This window comes from Tasmannia lanceolata, unplaced genomic scaffold, assembly GCF_043159265.1.
Source record: "Tasmannia lanceolata isolate RefF3 unplaced genomic scaffold, GAP_Taslan_0.1 ptg000002l, whole genome shotgun sequence".
Taxonomy (NCBI): domain Eukaryota; kingdom Viridiplantae; phylum Streptophyta; class Magnoliopsida; order Canellales; family Winteraceae; genus Tasmannia; species Tasmannia lanceolata.
This window is the reverse complement of record NW_027518679.1, coordinates 29,165,274-29,180,816: the sequence shown is the minus strand read 5'-3', so window position 1 is coordinate 29,180,816 and position 15,543 is coordinate 29,165,274. Positions and strand designations below refer to the sequence as shown.

Genomic DNA, 15,543 nt, shown 5'->3' with positions numbered 1-15,543 from the left:
ATGTAATGGTTTGTCATTTATAAGGATTACTTGAGCAGGGTAGTATGTCAATGAGGTGGATACCAATGTTATGATGGCTGTTTGGATATGAAAATTAAAATAGGATTGACTATCAGTATTAAAATAAAGCATTTTAGCTCGTCATATCTGCTGTCCTTTAGAATATAACTGCTGTCCTATGGAGTTTATCTGCTGTCCTATGGATTTCAGTGCCTTATAAATGTGATTTGTTGAGTTAAAAATCATACCTGCTGTCCTTTAGAGTGTAACTGCTGTCCTATGGATTTCAGTGCCTTATAAATGTGATGTGTTGAGTCAAAAATCATATCTGCTGTCCTTTAGAATATAATTGCTGTCCTATGGAGTTTATCTGCTGTCCTATGGATTTCATCGCCTTATAAATATGATTAGGTTGAGTTAAAAATCATATCTGCTGCCCTTTAGAGTGTAACTGCTGTCCTATGGATTTCATTGCCTTATGACTGTGATTTGTTGAGTCAAAAATCATATTTGCTGTCCTTTAGAATATAACTGCCGTCCTATGGAGTTTATCTGCTGTCCTATGGATTTCATTGCCTTATAAATGTGATTTGATTGAGTTAAAAATCAAATCTGCTGTCTTATAATTTTCTGCACTTTATGGTCGTGATTTTGGATGATGTTCTGAGATCATGCATTTTCCTTTTGTTTGTCTCAACCCAAACCCATCTTTAGGGGACTCGCTCAATCTAAGTAGCGCTCCCCTCTCTTGTTTAGTAGGCCTACTCAACATTTCAGATATGCCCCCTGTTATGCATCAAAATTTATGAAAATCAGAAATATCATTGCATGCATTTGTGTAATCTGTTAAAATTTTTTAATATTTTTTCTCTTGTACTAAGCTTTGAGTTAGGGTTTGAAGACAGTAATAAATGGTGTTCAAGTGAGACTCTCTTGAGGTTCATAAACTTGTCTTTTACTTAAATAAATTGTTTTAGGAAAGAAGGAGATCAGATGACTACTCTATTCGATATTATCGATATGAGTACTGTCTGATCTCAAAGCGGGCTTAGAAATATTATCCTGTGTATTTGTGATATCAGATGATTACTTTAGCATCATCTGATTTCACCCCCATATTGGGGCAGTGGTACTTGTGGTTGGGCATAGAAGTGTTTAATGTTGTTTCTTGCTTTATTAGGCTATCCAGCGGCTGGTCTTGACTAATTAATGTTGTTTATCGTTTTATGATTGCTACATGTTGTGCACTTTTTAGTTGTAGATCTTACTTTGCGGATATTTGATTTGTTTTTATAATAATTGAATGGAAATTTGAGTTTACTTGGTAACCTTTTTCTTCTCTCTTTGGATAGACTAGCACAGTCTTCTAGACTTCTTTAGATAATAGAACTTGTACTAGGAGACATACTCTGTCTCGTTAGGAAATCCTCCTTTGGAGGCAAGCCTCATTTGTAGAATCCTCTCTGAGATTGCCTCGATTTTCTCTATGTTAATTAGAGACCAATTTGGTCAATTAGTTGTCTTAGCCTTGCTTCCCCCTTTGCAAGGGCAATGATAAGGTTGCTTAGAGCCCATCTTTGTGTGTTTGGGAGACCCGTCCGGTCTCATTCTCTCGTTAATCCTCTTTGTGTGCTTTTTTGATTTTGGGAGAACACCCTACTCTGCTTGGCTTCATACCCCTACCCTTATGGGTATTGGGTTGCACATTTGTTGCACCCTGAGGGCTAGGTAGCTGTCCGGCCCGGCTGGATGTTTTTACCTTTGCCAAATATGCACAAAGTCTCTTATTTCCTTTTAGACCCGCCCGGTCTCATTCCCTTGCTAAACCTCCTCTTTGTGCGCCGTTTGGTTTTGGAAGAACACCTTACTCGGCTTGGCTTCATACCCCTACCCTTATGGGTATTGGGTTGCACATTTGTTGCACCCTGAGGGCTAGGTAGCTGTCCGGCTCGGTTGGGTGTTTTACCTTTGCCAAATGTGCACAAGGTCTCTTATTCCTTTTGCTTGTAAGCTTCTCCTTAGTCGATAGTCCATTCGCATAGGAGTCAGCCTTGATTAGAGAGTCTTTGACTCATTCATCCTTTAGATAGTGTTATTAGAGAGTCTTTGACTCATTCGCCTTTTAGGTGGCGTTATTAGAGAGTCTTTGATTCATTTGTCTTTTCAGTAGTGTTGTAGGAGAGTCTTGGATTCATTTGTCTTTCAGGTGTTGTTATTAAAGAGTTCTGACTCAATCTTTCTCTTTTAGAGAGTCTTTGACTCATTTATCCTTTAGTCGGTGTTTTTGGAGTCTTTGACTCGTGTTTCTATCTCTTAGAGAGTCTTTACCTCGTATATCCTTTAGTCGGTGTTTTTGGAGTCTTTGGCTCGAGTTTCCATCTTTTAGAGAGTCTTTGACTCGTATATCCTTTAGTTGTTGTCAGTGAAGTCTTTCACTTGTGTTTTCTCTCTTAGAGCGTCTTTGAATCGTGTTTCCGTTTCTTTTAGAGAGTCTTTGACTCATTAGTCCTTTTAGGAGTGTTATTAGAGAATCTTTGATTCGTTTACCTTTGCTTTTGATAGTGTTATTTGTTTAGGGGTTTCCCCTATTTGCCCTAAGGTTTAGCCCTAGGGTTTCGCTTTGTGCATTTCCCTTAAGTCTTTGACTAAAAGGGTGAAAACAATTAAAATCCAAAAACATATTAAAGCATTTAAAAATCCCAAAACATTAAATATTTTAAAACTCAAAAACATTCGAAAAATCTTAAAAAAGCCTAAAGTGTTGAGTGTTTTAGAAGTATTAGTTAGGAGAGTTCGTTTCGAACTACGTTGGCTTGATCCTCTTCCGAGGTACGTAGTGCAGCTTGGGATTTACATCCCAAGTCCAGCCAAACTTTTTTGTAAATAAACGTTTTAAACCTTCTTCAAAAACCTTTAAAATCTTGTTTTCAAAAGATCTTCCTCTAGAGTTAGGAGTTTCTCTTAGATAAAGAGTTTTAGAGTTAGGGTTTTTCTTTTGATAGGTTGTTTGATTGTTTGTTTGCTGTGTGCTTGTTTTTAGAGTTAGGGGTCTGTCCTAGAGTTATAGGAGCGCCTCCGTCCGGTCAGTCGGCGATCCATATCGCCGAGTGATGACTAGAGTAGGATACGCTAGTTCATCTTTGGTTTTCCTTAGGAAATACAGCCTAGTTACACATAGGTTGTAGGAACCACATGCATTAGCTTAGGGCTAATCTGCATTTAGTTAGGGCATATAGGGTGTCCTAAAATTCACAATTCACTGGAATTTAAATAATCGTACAATAAACTTTAATAATTGGTCCGGTCTTTTAGATCGAGTTTAGGATAGAGGGCTAGGTGTCTTAGGCATCATAGCTTAGAATAGGCGCGAAGAACTACGTTGCCTTGATTCTCGTGGAGGCGGGGATACGTAGGCTTCTTTGGATGAATACCAGACCATCTGAAGACTCGGGCTAATAATTTAGAATCTTAGGATTTATTATGTTGTTATTATATGTTTTGATGTGTTTTCTTACTTTCTCGTACTGATCCTATACCTTTTGCTGTAGCTTGCATGTGTTTGCACATCAGAACTTAGACACCCATTAGGTTTGTCACTCATAACCTAGCTATGCTTAGGTGGCACATCTTTCATTTTATTTTATATGTGTTTATTATCTTTATCCTCAGGAAATGCATGCTTAGGTAGACGATTCTTGAGGATTGTTCCCATTTCAGATGATTTTTACCCAAACTTCTTTGGAGTTAATAATAAATGGCATAAGAGACCAAGTGCTTGCACTCGGACGAATCGGGGGTGCTCTCAGACCTTCCCCATTCGTAACCAGGCACGAACCCATATATATTTCTGGTTATCCATTGCACAGAGGATTTGATTTTAGGGTTCCATGGCATATCCATGGATGGCGACTCTGAGTTTATTTCAGGTATGTCTTGGTTTCGAGCCTTGGCTCCGGATCGAGACATATCTCCTTCTTTTTATATCGCCACTTGTGCTATGCTATGAGGGTGGCATCCGTTTTGAGAGTTCCTTGGTAGAGCTCTCCTTCACATTGTGGATGATCCAGAGGGTGTGGGGGACCCGTTCCCTCGCTGCCTATCCCGGATCGGGGTCCACAAGTACATACTCGTTGCAATTGACTACTTCACCAAGTGGGTCGAGGCCGCTTCTTATGCAAAGCTTACATCCGCATCAGTTGCTAAATTCATACGCACCAACATCATTTGCAGATATGGAATTCCCCATGAACTTATCTCATATAATGGATCTCATTTCAAGAAAGAAGTAATCACTCTTTGCGAAGAGTTCAAGATTAAGCATCATAAATCCTCACCTTATCGGCCGCAGACAAATGGAGCGGTAGAAGCTGCAAACAAAAATGTCAAGACTATCATTAGCAAAATGTCAGAAACTTATAAGGATTGGTCGAATAAGTTACCGTACACCTTGTGGGCTTACAGAACATCAATTAGAGCTTCGACTGGAGCAACCCCTTACTCTCTTGTTTACGGGATAGAAGCAGTGCTACCAGTTGAGATCCGTGTACCTTCGCTTCGAGTATTGACTGAAGTCAAGTTGCCAGAAAATAAATGGGCAGATGCCAGATATAAAGAGCTGAACATGCTAGATGAGAAGAGGTTAAAGGCGCTTTACCATGTAGAGGGTTACCAGCGAAGAATAGCCCGGGCTTTTAATAAAAAGGTTAAAATCAGAGATCTAGAAGAAGGCAATCTTGTTCTGAAAGAGAACCGAGCACCAGTGTTTGACCCAAGAGGCAAGTTCAAACCAAATTGGTCAGAACCATACATTGTGGACCAAATCTTACCCGGAAAAGCCGTCAAGCTTCGCAATTTAAATGGAGAAATATTACCGGAACCAACAAATCTTGATCAACTCAAGAGGTTCTATGCTTGAACACCAGAAGGCCGTCCCTTCGCCGAATAAATCCCAAATTCATAACCCAAAATAAAAAATATATAACCTTTTGCGAACTCTTTTGAGCCTAAATAAAATTTTCCTTCAAAAACCCAATATACTAGGGGCATCCGCCCTGAACTACGCATGACCTGATCCCTACACTGGGGTACGTAGGCAGCTCGGTCAAACCGAGTTCGGTTGTATCAAAAGAAGAAAATCAATAATTCCAAAAAAGAAGTTGAAAAAAAAAAGAAAGAGAAAAAAATAATCCAAGTAAAAAGAAAAATTAAAATATCTTCAAACTAGGGGCATTCGCCCTGAACTACGCATGACCTGACTCCTACACTGGGATACGTAGACAACATGTTCACAGGTTCGGTCAAAATTCTTGCAAAACCTTAAGCCATTCTTTGAAAAGCGCTACCTCACCTATAAAGTCCTTTTGGTGTTCAAGTAAAAAAAAAAAGAGAAGAAAAAATGAAAAAAGAGAAAAGAAAAAAAAGAAATGGAGCTTGAAGATCCGCTAGATTGAAAACTTGAAAAGACGATCTAAGCAAAATTTAGGATCATTCCCTTGCTAAGTTGAAAACTTGAAAGGGCGGCTTAGGCAAAAGTTAAGGGGGTGGCCTGCTGAGTCAAAAACCTGAAAAGGCGATTCAGGCAAAAGTTAAGGCCGAGCGGTCCGCCAAGTTGAAAATCCAAAAAGGAAGACTTGGTCGTGGTAAGATTGGGTTCACACCAGAAGAATTACAATCGATCTCTGAAATCACAGTAGGTCAAGCAAAAATAACAACGATTCCCGAAACTAAGGGCATTAATTTCAAAGCAATCCGAAAGTTGATAGAAAGATACATGAAGTATCACTGTCTTAAAAATAAGTGAAGATGTTTATCAATGGAGAAATATTCTTTTAAAGAGGCCAGCTTAACCCAAAAAAAAAATACTGATAAGTCAAAAGCATCACGAGATTACTTGAGTAATCTTTCTTATGTTTCTTTTTATTACAAATGTCTGTGGTTCTATTTTTTAGAAACATTTACGAATTCCACTTTTAAGAATTGTTGTAGGGTGCAATGTCCACAGAACGATAAAACTTACAAATGCAATAAACCAGTGCATCATGGTGATAGGAGTCTTGAGTAATGAAATGCGTACAATAAAACGAAGCTTAACTCGTCAAGTGAAATGTTGACTCCCCCAAGTTAACCAAGTTTTATTCCATTAAAATCAATCGAAATGCATTAATCTTATTAAATGTTGATGATTGTCGTTAGAGACAGATTTTCATATGATAATGAGCACAAATGCAAATTTGTTTCATTTGATTAATCATCAAGGGTATGCTTCATGGAAATTCAAGAAAAACCTTATGATGCAAGACGATCGAAAGAGGGACTAGTACTTCACTCTGATACCAAATATGATGCAGGATCATCTAGCTCTGATACCAATTTGACGCAGGATGGATCAATGGAATGGACATTAAGGGTGAAAAGGATGGGTAAAAATTACGGTTTTGGTTCCTAAAATATGTTGTGAGATTGGAAAAATATTTCAGTTTGTTTCATACAATTGATCATCAAGAGTATGCTTCATGGAAATTCAAGATAAACCTAATGATACAGGACAATAGAAAGAAGGAGTAATACTTCACTCTGATACCAAATCTGATGCAGGACCATCTAGCTCTATACCAATTTGACGCAGGACGGATCAATGGAATGGACATTAAGGGTGAAAATTATGGTTTTAGTTCTTAAAATATATTATAAGATTCAAACAATATTTCTAATAGATTTAGGGTAGGTTTTGAAGGGCGCTGACACGTTCTGAGAATGTGCATACATGTGCCTTGAATGTGCAGAATATGCTGGGAAGGTGTGTCAAACTGGGTTCTAATACCACATGATCCAATATTATATTTTTTTATATTGAAATAAATTGTTTTGTGAAATTTATATGACAGATAATCTGACCTAGCCGATGAGGCTTTCAATCACACCTTCCAATGCATGCATGTAATGTTCGAGTGACGAGAAGATCAACGCACACAATGTGATGGAGAGGGCAAACTGACCCTTCTCCAAAGACACTTTCAATAACGAGAAAGACCAATTAATAATCACCTATTTTCCTAGCTACTTGGTGGGTTATTTGGAAAGAGAGGAATTCTAGGGTGTTTGAAGGGGAGTCTAAAACCTCCTATTGGTTGTATGTAAAGATCATTGTTGCTTGTATTCTGTGGGCTAGAAGTCTTCCTTTCTTTAGGTTCGTTTCGGCTTTTGATCTTTGGGAAGGGTGGCAAATTATTTGTAATGAAGGAGGGAGTAAAGTTCAAATTTCACAACAGTGGGAAGCACCTATGGCTGACATGGTAAAAATGAATTTTGATGGTTCGAGCTTAGGTAATCCCGGTCCAGCAGGTATTGGCGGCTTGTGCAGAGATTCAGAGAGAGCGGTTCTATGGGCCTTTTCGGGGCCCATAGGTTTCTCGGATTCAAATGGAGGCGGAAGTAAGAGCCGCATACTGTGGGATAAAGCATCTGGAAAATGGGTCCTACGATAAGGTCATCGTGGAGGGTGACTCTTCAAATGTGATATCTTGGCTTTCGGGACTTGCAGCTCCTCCCTGGAGATTCCTATCTTTAATTGAGGAAATCTCTGATCTAGTGTTAGGATCCTCTATAATTTTTAAGCATGTAAGGAGGTCTGCTAATAGTGAAGCAGACGCTCAAGCGAGAGAGGGCGTGAATAGGTTAGAATTGGAGTGGTTTGACTTCCTTCCTCCTTGATTTTGTTTTTTGATCGCCTAATGTAATCTTTTTGGACCATCTCGGTTCTGTATATTAATATATTTAATGTTGCCATTTCAAAAAAATAAAAATAACGAGAAAGACCAATTAATAATCACCTATTTTCCTAACCTAGAAAGATAAACAAACTGACAGACTACTTCCTTTACTTATCGTAGGGAAGGAAGATTAATTCAACAATGAAGAAATATAAACAACGGGAAAAAAGGAATGTGAGATATACTCTCGCCAATCTACATCTCACTGCATGATGCCTCCTTTCAAACGAATGAGATCTCAAACCATCAAGATATGTGTGTCGTTTGAGTGCCCTCTTCTATCGCATGCCCCCTACTTACAATAGTAGGGAGTCCCTTCAACCCCTATCTGCGTACTTAGTAAAAATAGTAAGTTTCCGCACTTACCAAAAATAAGTTTCCGTACTTACTAAAAATAGTAGGTTCCTAGGAATTCTCTCTCCCCTCGTACGAAATAAGAGATGGAGATATTTTCTCCTGCCTATGAAATAGGTAAGGAGAAACTCTTTCCAACGACATAGGAGAGGGAACTCCTCCACATAAATGTATCATGACACCTCATTCCTTTGATGCACATCTCATTTTTCACACATGCACACATGTGAAATATTTCTTTTATGTGGGACCCCTTGATATGGGCCCACATACCTTTAAATATCCACCTGGATAATGTAACCAGGACAAAATCCCAACCTGAGAGCACCGGAACAGCAAATACACTAGTTTTGACCTACTGGTTCAAACATGGGTCTGTGCAGATCCAGATCGACTTGGTCAAGTTGAATGATTCTTATGTTGACCAAGACAAGAATTACATTGATTCACAATCTTTCAAGCTTTGATTCAACCAGTAGATCAAAACTGGTCCAGTCAGCTAACCCAATGATCGACCAGGCAAATTTGTGAACTGTGAAAACAAACAAATATAAATCAAATGTAGTGGGAAAACTTCCTGCAACATTTCCATTAATCTAAACCCCAAGGAAATAGCACCATTAGATTCCCAGGATCACAACCCTAAACTTATGTAAAATTTCAAAAAAAAAAAAAAAAAAAAAAACTATTTCACCACACAAATACCAACAACTCAGTCCTCTTTATAGGTCATGTAATACAGTAAAAAAACAGTAAAGAAAAATCTCAGCTGAATGCAGCATATCAAACCCTAGACGAAGAAAAGCCAGATGAAGAAGCATTAGAACAGCACCAAAAAACCCTAAATTCAAAGATCATTTCACAACCAAAGACAAATTGAGAAAGTTTAGAGTAAAAATAAGAAAAGCAGATCGCATTACCAAGAATTCACAATCAAACAATGTTGAAATTGATCGCTGAGCAATTCAAATTAACGAAAAATGAGAAACCCTAGAAAACCCTAGCTCTGTGATTGAGAAGAAGAAGGATACCTGAGCAATTCAAAGCGAAGATCGATTAAAAAAAAAAGCTCAGATGCCCTTTTCCTATGTAGTAGACCTGGAGGGAAATAGAACCGACACTGAACTGTCCAGATACGTATTAAGGTAGGGCAAGACTTTATTCTAATATAATGAGAACCTGTTTGGACTTTGGATTGTAGGAATTCCTGGAAAAGTTTTGAAAGTAAAAAAAAATTCTAATATTTTCTTCTTTTATACAAGGTTGCAACTTGAGTCGGGTAAAAATAACAAGGGTTGGGTTTAGAAATCATGGGTTTTGGGTCGGGTTGGGTTTGGTTGGGCTTCAGATTGAAAACCCTATCACTATCTTAGACAGGGTCAAGTTAAAGAATTCCGGATTTTCCCATAGACTCTGTTCACTTGCCTTCTTGAGAAAGAAAAGGAGAAGAAAGTAAGCCAAATTTTTCCATGATTTGACATTTTCCGTTGTTCACTTGTTTTCTCGGGAAAGCATAATTACACAGGTGGAAAATATAAATAATGACGTGGAAAACTAACTTTCTTGCACTTTTCCTCTAAATTTTCTCACCAAAAGGGGCAGAAAATCACTTTGCCTGCATACTTTCTTTGCCTTTCTCGGCTAAGTGAACAACGGAATTTTCTCACAAAAGGAATTTTCTCACAGTTTCTTTTCCTTTCTTTTCCAATTTTCCACGTCAGATTCTTTTCCTTTCTTTTCTTTTCCTGCAGCTAGAAAACAAGTGAACATAGCCATAAAGACTCAACCCATATAATTTCTTGGGTAGGGTAGAATATAGGAGACTCGTGAAGAAGCATTGCGCTATTTACCTATGAGTGGTATGAGCGGTATTATCGGACTGATCCTCTGGTGCGAAATGTTCTTCATTTTAGATAATGAAAGCATTCCATTACCAACCCAAAGAAATATGACCTACCCAAGATGTATGGTTCATGCCGGACCCAAGTTGCAACCCTAGCGCGATGATATTTCCACCCACAGTACGCATTCGCCCCCCTTTTAACGTGATTTGATGTCAAAAAAGTGTTAAAGTTGCCTACCCCCTTTTTAACGTGATTTGACGTCAAAAAAGTGTTAAAGTTGCCTACTATTCAACGTTATAAAATGAGGGAGAGTAATGCGTACTGCAGAGGGGGTGAAAATATCATGTCCCCTGCTTTAATATCCACAAAAATTAAGATAACTTGAACCCACTCTGTTCAATGTTTACATGGAAGGGCCTTTAGACTGTCTTAGATCTTGTTGGGGAGATGAAGATGCCGGTAAGACTAGTTGGAAAATGTGGTGCGAGAGGTGGGAAAGAAGGGAGATTTGCGGGTAGGAGGGTTAGAGTGTGGGTTTTTATTTTATATAAGGGGATTTATCACCGACGGCCAATGTATCATCTAACAAAAGACAAATCTTGAGCCATCCAATCACAGGACATTGTACTCATCGACATTATTTTTGTTATGACACACCCAACCACCAAATGTAGGACCCACAGAAACAACATAATCTGCTTGTCTTGTACATGGGTCCCCATTAGAGCAATGCCATGGTACACATATGGATCTACAGTTGGATAACCCCAGAAATCCATATAGTGGGCCATGGTACAATAATCTTATGAATTAAGAGATCTTATCAGTCTAATTAATTTATGGCCTTTTGTTTGTGGAACGTAGGCCACTGCCAATGTCATGGTATCCTTATGGATGCCAAAGTCTGTAAATCACACAACCAATCTTGAGCTATCCGATTGGAGGATAATGGTGTTAAAGTATAAAAGACAAATAACGTCTTTCTCCAACAGCTTAAGCTTTTGGAGAAGTTCGTAGTTAACATGGTCTCAAAGCCAAAGGTCTCAAGTTCAAACCTCCCGATAGCAAAAATCCACATGCGGTGGTCGGCCCAAAGTGGAACCACATGTGCCACGTGTTTGCCAAGTGGGCCACACGTGCGGGGGGAGTGTTAAAGTATAAAAGACAAATGACGCCTCTCTCCAACAGCTTAAGCTTTAAGGAGAAGTTGATAGTAAGGGTGTCAATTTTGGCTCGGGCTCGGAAGCTCACTCGAGCTCTGCTCGAATCCTTAACGAGCTGAGCTTGATTTAGGCCAGGCTCGGCTCGTTAAGAATTTAATATATTTAAATATATATATATATATATATATATATATATTATATTATATTAATATATACATTAAAAGAGTTGTTCAGGGAGTGAAAGGGGAGGGGGCAAAATATGTCACTTCATTTTTGGAACCCCATTTGTTACTAGGACCACCCCCCATAGTGTAAAAAAAGTAGTCAAATTACACTAGTAGGGCTGTCCAGGGAAGATGAGGGGTGTGAACTTAATATAACCCGAGCTCGGTAAGGCTCGCGAGCCTGACCGAGCCGAGCCGATCCGAACCTAGTTCGAACCCGAGCCGAGCTTTTGAGCTTAACGAGCCAAGCCGAGCCTCGCCAAGCTCGGCTCGGCTCGGCTCGTTTACACCCCTAGTTGGTAGTTAATAAATGGCATCATCTACATTGCTTTTGTTAACCACTACTTTGTAAGCCACATACTCATTTTTATGTTCTTCCATGGCTTTTCCCCAAACTCACATACAAAAGAAAGAATCGTTTGATTTCTGAGCAGAGAATTTCTCATCAAAATCTCTCATTTTCATTTCGGCTTTCATGTTCTACAATTCTCGATCTATATTTAGCGGAGAAATTAGCAAGCAAGTTTGGAATGTAGGGTGTCTCTGGCATCGGTCAAGGATCTCTTAGATAGCTGGTTTTTTTATGCCATAGCCTAGCAAGGGAAGAATGTTATGGAAGATGGTTTTACTGGCTTTTTTTGGGGTCCTTTAGAAAGAGAGAAATGCTCTTTCATTTAAGAATGTGGCCCTTAGCTCTCTATCCCCTCTGTCAAGGATACTATCCTTAGTCATATCCTAGGTCAAAGTCCTTTCAAGAGTCAGCTTGTACTCGCCTTCAGATATTAGGCGTTGTTGGAAGGAGATTTGCTTGAGTAGGGAACCTAAGGAGCAAGTTACTCCTAGATGGACTTCTCCTGATCCTGGATGGCTAGGGAAGCAAGGCCTGGCACGAATTGGAGGGTTTCTTAGGGAAGACAAAGGCTGCATAATTGGGTTTTTCTCCAGTCCAATCGTGAACAAGGATTCTAATGAGACAGAAGTAAGAACTGTAAACCTCCTTTGCCTAATCTTGAAGAAGAAAATCTATTAGAATCAGCAAGAGAGAGAAATTGATATGCAACGAAGTATGAAAATTTGGAACGTCAATGCACTGTCAAGATAAACACATGAAAGCAACACTCTAAGAATAAACCGTGGAAGATAAAAACTTTATTCACATCCAATCGTTTTTATACATGAAGTTGCTTGTTCGGTTCTAATAGCCATGGCCTACTCCACATAAAACAAAACTCCTCATCAATACTAATCACCTAGAGTCCTATGATATAAAAAACTCTAACTAATAGTTATCTAAAAAATAAACCAAAAACAAGAAAAGGATTCTTGAAGAGTCAGTGGTGTACACACGTTCACAATTCTCCCCCTCAACACCGACTCACCAAACTAGCTGTGATTCAAACCCGTTATGAATCAACCCCCGTCGGCCCAACCCCTTCGATGACATACACGAATCGACGATGACTCTAGCACTCCCCTTCAGCGTTAACTCTCTACTAGTCACGCCAAGTTCCTTTCGAAACTTCACAAACTTCTTGTAGCTCAACCCTTCAAAAGTATCATGAAACTTCAATCTATCATCGTACCACACTCTCGGAGCCTCCTTCCACAACTTGCACACGTATTGCAGATTCTTGCTACTTTCGAAGCTCCTAGGTTGCTCAATGAAAATTTCTCGATCCAATTCACCATGTATGAATACTTTCTTCCTCAAGGCAGTAATCTCTTCGCCCATAGCGATTTGCTACTCCCTGATGTCTTTTACTTCTTCAAAAGAAGTTGGCTCCTCTACCTTGCGATTTTCTGAGACATTATAATCTATCGTAAGCGGCTCCTCCACCTCACGATCTTCTGAGACATTACACTCTTCCGTAAGTGTCTCTTGATTACAAAACAAATTTGTTTCATCCTCATGACTCTTCACAATAGGATGTTCTGCAACATTCAGTGCAAAACAAACCTCCCCCTCAAAGTCATATTTCGTAGCACTCTCTCCCACTGTCACGTCACATGCAAAAAAAGCTTGCATGTCCCATTCACCATCATCATCATCATCCTTCTCTTTGGATTCGATGGCAACATTCCCATCATCTGTCTCAGTCCTAGCCCGACAATTTCTTCTAATATGACCAGGCTTACCACATCCATAACAATAAAAATCACGTTTTTTCATGTGATTTTTCATTGTTATTAGATCAATCACCTCTTCTATAGCCATCTTTCGGCTTCTTATTTTTCTGCCACTTCCGCTTGCTATTCACCGCAAGCGCTTCCTCACTCTCTTTCACAAATAATCCGGCCATCTACCTTGCCAACATCTCTTGATTAATCAAGAGATTCTCCAACTCCAGGAGAGACGGTTGCGTTGGCCAACCACGAATAGCAGTGATATAACCGGTAAACTCAGGCCTCAAACCACGGATAATCATTCTCCGCATCCGGCTTTCACTAATCTTAGACTCATCGTCTAATTGAGATATCTCATTACACAAGTTTTTAACTTTCATAAAATAATCAGAAACGGATAAATTACCTTGTGTTAATGAGCCGATCTCGTTCTCCAAGAATTGCAACCGTGCATCGTTCGCCCGTGAAAAGAGAGATGAGAGAACCTCCCACGCTTCTTTTGGAGTTTTCGCATCTCTAATATGCTCAATCAACTCCTTCTATATTGACGCCTTCAATATGTACAACGCTTTTCTGGCACGGATCTTCCACTTCCGTAGCGTATCCACTCCTCCCTCTACTGGTGTTTCGGCGTCATTGCCATTCACTATCTCCCATAGATCTTGGCCTTGGAGATGCGACTCCAAACACGACTTCCAATGGATGTAGTTGGTATTGTTGAGCGTTTCAATCCCCGCCAACATACCAACAGTTTCCGCCATCTCTTCTTCCAACCTTGATATCACCTCGAAGCTACCAAAGAACAAACCGGTATCCCAACTTCGATATTCCCTCGAAGCAAACCCAAGAACAAACCGGTATTCTGATCGAACACCTTACTTTGATACCACTTGTAAACCTCCTTTGGTTAATCTTGAAGAAGAAAATCTATTAGAATCAACAAGAGAGAGAAATTGATATGCAACAAAGTATGAAAATTTGGAATGTCAATGCACTGTCAAGATAATAAAACGTGAAAGCAACACTCTAAGAATAAACCGTGGAAGATATGAACTTCAATCGTTTTTATACATAAAGTTGCTTGTTCGGTTCTAATAGCCATGGCGCACTCCACATAAAACAAAACTCCTCATCAATACTAATCACCTAGTGTCCTGTGATATAAAAAAGTCTAACTAATAGTTATCTAAAGAATAAACTAAAAACAAGAAAAGGATTCTTAAAGTGTCGGTGCTGTACACACGTTCACAAGAACAACACCCTAGAGGGAATTGGAACTCTGTTTGGCCTTGACTATCTCGGTCGTGTTCCTTCTCTTTTAATAATTTTCATCAGTTTAAAAAAAAAGAAGGGCGCTGATATTCTCCCCCTTACGGCTGGCTAACGTTTTCCCACCATTTGACCGGTCGGTCTCTCTCTCTCTCCACACACACACACAACAGGAACAGTTGGTGGGCTCAACAGAAACCGTTGGTGGAATGGTGGGCACATCTTTGAACAACGTAGGCCCCGCCCATACCACACCATAGGATAATCCAAACCGTCCATTTGATGGGCCATAAATGTAAATAGGTTGCTTCCCAAAATATTATTTTCATAGGCTGATCGTAGACCTCCGATCTAAATAGAAACTACATCTTATGCAACCTCTATAGATTGTAGGGTTGTGATCATCCTACGGAAATGATTTTTGGGGCACAACCTATTTACATTGTGGTCCATCAAATGGACAGCTCGGATCATCCTATGGTTTGGATGGTACACTTCATTTTCAAAAATATGAGTGGGGCCTAAATTGGTACGAACCACACCATAGGATGATCCAAACCATGGACAGTTTGGATCATCCTATGTTGTGGACGGTACGCTTCAATTTGAAAAATATCGGTGGGGCCTACGATTGGGCCTTAATGTTAGTGTACGACCAACTCCATAGGATTATCCAAACCATGGACGGCTTGGATCATCCTATGTTGGCGACGGGCCTTATGTTATTGTACGACCACAGGATGATCCAAACCATTCATTTGATGGGCCAACCCTTCTGGGGGCACAACCCCTTTAT

General features: G+C 39.5%; 2 protein-coding genes across 4 annotated transcripts in view; both read right to left on the bottom strand.

The window, feature by feature from the left end:
* Positions 1-9,304, bottom strand: part of LOC143856938 (putative sugar phosphate/phosphate translocator At3g17430) — a 39,031-nt gene extending 29,727 nt beyond the window's left edge. For all 3 annotated transcript variants that reach the window (XM_077367241.1, XM_077367276.1, XM_077367309.1), the window contains exon 1: positions 9,155-9,304. The gene's annotated coding sequence lies outside the window, so the exon portion shown is untranslated. The remainder of the gene's footprint in view (positions 1-9,154) is intronic.
* Positions 9,305-13,654: 4,350 nt separating this feature from the next.
* LOC143890363 (uncharacterized) lies at positions 13,655-14,239 on the bottom strand. The gene is made up of 2 exons (XM_077395009.1): positions 14,099-14,239; positions 13,655-14,017 (listed from the first exon to the last, which is right to left on the bottom strand). Exons 1-2 carry the CDS (start codon positions 14,237-14,239, stop codon positions 13,655-13,657), a joined length of 504 nt encoding a protein of 167 aa, XP_077251124.1.
* Positions 14,240-15,543: the final 1,304 nt, after the last annotated feature.